The sequence below is a fragment of the Hippocampus bargibanti genome, unplaced genomic scaffold (genome assembly GCF_051943395.1).
Source record: "Hippocampus bargibanti isolate YZ-2025 unplaced genomic scaffold, ASM5194339v1 Contig00133, whole genome shotgun sequence".
In the NCBI taxonomy this organism is placed as follows: domain Eukaryota; kingdom Metazoa; phylum Chordata; class Actinopteri; order Syngnathiformes; family Syngnathidae; genus Hippocampus; species Hippocampus bargibanti.
In genome coordinates this window covers 1-4911 of record NW_028297038.1, presented here as the reverse complement: position 1 = coordinate 4911, position 4911 = coordinate 1, and the positions used below count along the sequence as shown (strand labels likewise).

Genomic DNA, 4911 nt, shown 5'->3' with positions numbered 1-4911 from the left:
TGTATAAATTTGAGATTAGCACTTTGCAGCCTATATAGACACTAATTTCATCAAAAAAAATTCAAACCATAAACACAACATTAAATTCAGAAAACGTGCTTCTCTTGCTCTGAAAAAGCTTTTAAGGCAATAAAAAGTTCATATGATCCTCAGAGCTAAACAAAAGGCTTAATCTTCATGTTTTCACATGTATAAATTTGAGATTAGCACTTTGCAGCCTATATAGACACTAATTTCACCATAAAACGTAAAACAATTAAGAAAACATTTAGTTCAGAAAACGTGTTTCTCTTGCTCTGAAAATGCGTTTAAGGCAATAAAAAGTTCATATGATCCACAGAGCTAAACAAAAGGCTTAATCTTCATGTTTTCACTTGTATAAATGTCACATTAACACTGTGCAGCCAGCCTATTTAGACAATAATTTCATCATAAAAGTTCAAACCATGAAGAAAACATTAATTTCAGAAAACGGGTTTCTCTTGCTCTGAAAATGCGTTTAAGGCAATAAAAAGCTCACATGATTCTCACAGCTAAACAGAAGGCTATATATTCATGTTTTCACTTGTATAAGTGTCATTTCAGTTAAAAATACATCTGCTGATGCACAAACTTGGACACATCATCAGTGTTGATTCCTAGAATCACTGGGTGTTTCGGGTCTTTCAACAGACACCCTCCTCCAGGCGACCCGACCGGGGTTTGCAAGGCCCCGGCCTGTGTCCAAGTGGCATGCTACTGCTCCACTGCCCCCACGGCTCTCCCCTCCTCAACCAGAGCCATCTGGTGGCTCTTTCTGCTGCCTCCACGTTGTTGCCTATGGCTCTTCTGCGGTTTGCACCTGTTATGCCCAGTATGCCATAGGCTTTGCTCAGGGAGTGGCTGGCAAATCCCCGACTGCCCACCTCCACCGGCATACACCTCGACCTCCACCCGTTCCTCCGACATTCCTCCACCAGCTCCTGGTACTTCTCCCTCTTCCTTTCCTGAGCCTCCTCCATCCTCTCCTCCCAGGGAACCGTCAGCTCCAGCAAGAAGAGTTGCTTTGTGGCCTCAGAGACCAAGATGATGTCAGGTCTCAACCTGGTCTGGGTGATGTGTGCTGGAAACTTCAGTTGCCTTTCCAGGTCAACTGTCATCACCCAGTCTCGGGCCGTGGAGAGCAAACCAGCAGAGCGGTTGCTTGATGTATTCAACCTTTGTCCTTCTTTAACAAAGTGAATGGACTTCGCAGTGGCTTGGGTGTAACGGCTTGCCGCAATCCCCTTGCTGATTGCTTCAGCGATGGATTTGAGGACCTGGTCGTGCCTCCACCGATACCGACCCTCACCCAGGGCCTTGGGGCAGCTGCTCAAGATGTGTTCCAGAGTCCCAAGCTTGGAACACAGGGGGCATGCTGGTGTTTCTGTGGTGCCCCAAGTGCACAGATTAGATGGGCTTGGAAGGACATCGTACACCCCCTGAATCAAGAACTTGATCCTCTGTGGGTTCCATGACCAGATGTCCTTCCAGGTGACACGGCGCTCCATCGCCTGCTCCCACTTCATCCAGGCGCCCTGCTGCCGCATGGCCACTGCTCTGCTGGTTCGTTCTTCCTCGACTGCAGCTCGGACCTCCTCCTGCACCAGCCTCTGCCTCTCCCTCGCGCTGGCAGAGTCATAGCGGGTCGCTGTTCGGCTCCCCAGTCCAGCTCTACCTTGCGCCACTGCTCCAACAATGGTCCTGTGCCTCAGTCGAGTTTCTGCACGCTCAACTGCCTCGGCTGCCCTCCATTTCCTCCCAGTCCTCACAACGATCCCTGCCCCGGACACTTTGACATCTCTGGATCCAGAGTACTGCAGATGTTCCCGTGCCCGTGCTACGATGAATTCCTCCCTGACTGAGCTGAAGGGGAGCCTGAGCTTGTTGATTTTCCCGTACAGCCCAATGCTACTTAGGCTGCGGGGCAGTCCCAGCCATCTGCGCAGATAGCTGCTCACTCTTCGCTCAAAACCCTCCACCACGGTCATGGGGACCTCGTAGATTAGCAGCGGCCAGAGGATTCTTGGGAGGATCCCATGCTGGTAGACCCAGGCCTTGAATCTTCCCGGGAGCCCAGACTTGTCCACTGTTTTTAACCAGCCCTCCAGTTCAGCGCCGGTTGCTTTGATGGACTCGCTGTCATTCAAGCTGCAGTTGAAGACCTTGCCAAGGCTCTTCACTGGCTTCTCAGACACTGAGGGGATCTGGTGTTGTCCCAGCCTGAAACGGAACTTGTCTGTGACTTTCCCCCTCTTTAGAACCAAGGACCTGGACTTTGCGGGTTTGAAGCTCATGCGTGCCCATGCCATGATACGCTCCAACCCTTGGAGGATCCACCTGGCTCCTGGTACAGCTGTTGTTGTCACTGTGAGGTCGTCCATAAAGGCTCTGATGGGAGGTTGCCTTACTCCAGACTTGCTAAGAGGGCCCCTGCATTCTGGTTCAGCTGCCTTGACCAACATGCCCATAGCCAGTGCGAATAAGATGACTGAGATGGTGCACCCAGTGATTATGCCTACTTCCAGCTGGTGCCAGTCAGATGTCAGCTGGCTAGTGGAGACTCTCAAGCTGAACTTGCTGTAATAATCCAGGATGAGGTCTTTCACCTTCTGGGGTACATGATACTTCACCAGTGCAACCTCCACCAGTTTGTGGGGTATGGAGCCATAGGCATTGGTGAGGTCCAGCCATAATACTGCCAGGTCACCTCTACTTTCTCTTGCCTCTCTGATGAGCTGGGTTACCACGCCTGTGTGCTCCAGGCAACCAGGAACGCCCGGTACTCCTCCCTTCTGCACTGACGTGTCGATGTACTTGTTGCTCAAGAGGAAGCTGGAGAGTCTTCTGGCTACAATGCTGAAGAAGGTCTTGCTCTCCACACTCAGCAGGGAGATGACACGAAACTGGTCGATGTTCTCAGACCTCTCGTCTTTGGGTATGTATACTCCCTCCGCATACCTCCATGTCTGGGGGATCTTTCCTCTCCTCCAGATCACCTTCAGGGCCCTCCAAAGCCGATGTAAGAGCTTTGGGCAGTTTTTATATACCTTGTACGGTACTCCGCTTGGGCCTGGTGCTGAGCTCGACCTTGCTCCCCGCACCACTTCCACCACTTCACTTAGGCAAGGCTCCTTGAGGTTGAAGTCTGATGTAGGCTCTGGTGGTGTTGTCAGTGCATCGCATGGACCTAGCGGTTGTTCTCTGCTAGGGTCACTGTACGTGGCCTTGAGGTGGTTGTTGATGGCCTCCTTAGAGCAGGTAAGGTGACCAGCCCTCTTCTGACCAAGAAGCTGCCTGGTCAACTTGAAGGGATTGGCCAGAAAAGCTGTTCTCTTTCTGGCTCTCTCTTTCCGCCTTCTTCTGTGGAACTCTGCCCTCCTCAAGGTCAAGAGTTGTTTCCTGAGGATTGCTCTCAGGTCCGCTAGGCCAGCTCTCTCAACTTCCCCTGCGATCTTATACTGCCTCTTCAACAGCTTCAACTCTTCCCTCAGGCTCTGGATTTTCCTTGCTCTGCGGCATGGAGCATAGGCCGTTGGCGTGGGCTTTGGTGCCTGAGTTCCAAATCGCTCAGCCGCGATGTTCACTATGAGGGTGGTCATAGTTCTCAGCCGCTGGTCCACATCCCCCTTGGATGTCGCTTCCAGAACCTTGTCCACGTCCTCATCAAACTGCTTCCAATCAGTTCTCTTCGAGGATTGAGGCCACTGGATCCTTGGTTGGGCCGAAGGCGCTCCGCCAGGCGGAACTGTTGAAGCTTGCTGGCTTTGAAGGCTTTGTAGGTTGTTGGGAGGTGATGCAGTCTCTTGGGGGCTTGGGGTGGCATGCGAACTGTTGGCAGCGGGTGTTGATGACACTTGGAGGCTTCGGGCACTGTGGGTTGCCTCCGGGCCTGGCTCCTCCTCCGTCTGACCAGAAGTAACTTCTGTGCGTTGTGTCGTCACTGCCGCGGACAAACATTTCATCCTGCCTTGATGGATTTTCAAACCCTTCTGATTCTTGCAGGTTTTACCGCAGATGCACTGTACTGTCGTCGTCGTTAATCCGTTGTCCGGGTTCGTCATTCTTAGATCCGTCCTTTTGGGGTGCTCATACTCCCCCCCTCTCGGGCGCCCCTGGGGGTGTTTTTCTTTATTTATGTCTGTAGCTTGTTTCGTGTTCCTCCTCACGGAAGATAAGGTTTGGGCTGCCAACCCTCCCCTCCCCGGGTTGCCGTCTCTCCGGCTGTCCTCTGTCTCTCCAGATGTCACCACCCTTTCGTATTAGCACTCTGCAGCCTAAATACACAAAAATTTTATTATAAACATAAAACCATGAAGAAAACATTTACTTCAGAAAACGTGTCTCTCTTGCTCTGAAAATGCGTTTAAGGCAATAAAAAGTTCATATGATCCCCAGAGCTAAACAAAAGGCTTAATCTTCATGTTTTCACTTGTATAAATTTGAGATTAGCACTTTTCAGCCTATATAGACACTAATTTCATCAAAAAAAATTCAAACCATAAACACAACATTAAATTCAGAAAACGTGCTTCTCTTGCTCTGAAAATGTGTTTAAGGCAATAAAAAGCTCATATGATCCTCACAGGAAACAAAAGGCTGAATCTTCGTGTTTTGACTTGTATAAGTGTCAAAATAGCCCTCTGCAGCCTAAATAGATACATCATAAAAGTAAAAACAATGCAGAAAACATTTTGTTCTGAAAATGCGTTTCTCTTGCTCTGAAAAAGCATTTAAGGCAATAAAAAATCATATGATCCTCAGAGCTAAACAACAGGCTTAATTTTCATGTTTTCACATGTATAAATTTGAGATTAGAACTTTGCAGCCTATATAGACACTAATTTCACCATAAAACGTAAAACAATTAAGAAAACATTTAGTTCAGAAAAC

General features: G+C 49.3%; 1 protein-coding gene across 1 annotated transcript; it reads right to left on the bottom strand.

The window, feature by feature from the left end:
- Positions 1–589: 589 nt before the first annotated feature.
- On the bottom strand, positions 590–4140 carry LOC148881223 (uncharacterized). Its single transcript, XM_088989408.1, has one exon. The coding sequence runs from the start codon at positions 4080–4082 to the stop codon at positions 666–668; it is 3417 nt and encodes a 1138-aa protein (XP_088845534.1). The 5' UTR covers positions 4083–4140; the 3' UTR covers positions 590–665.
- Positions 4141–4911: the final 771 nt, after the last annotated feature.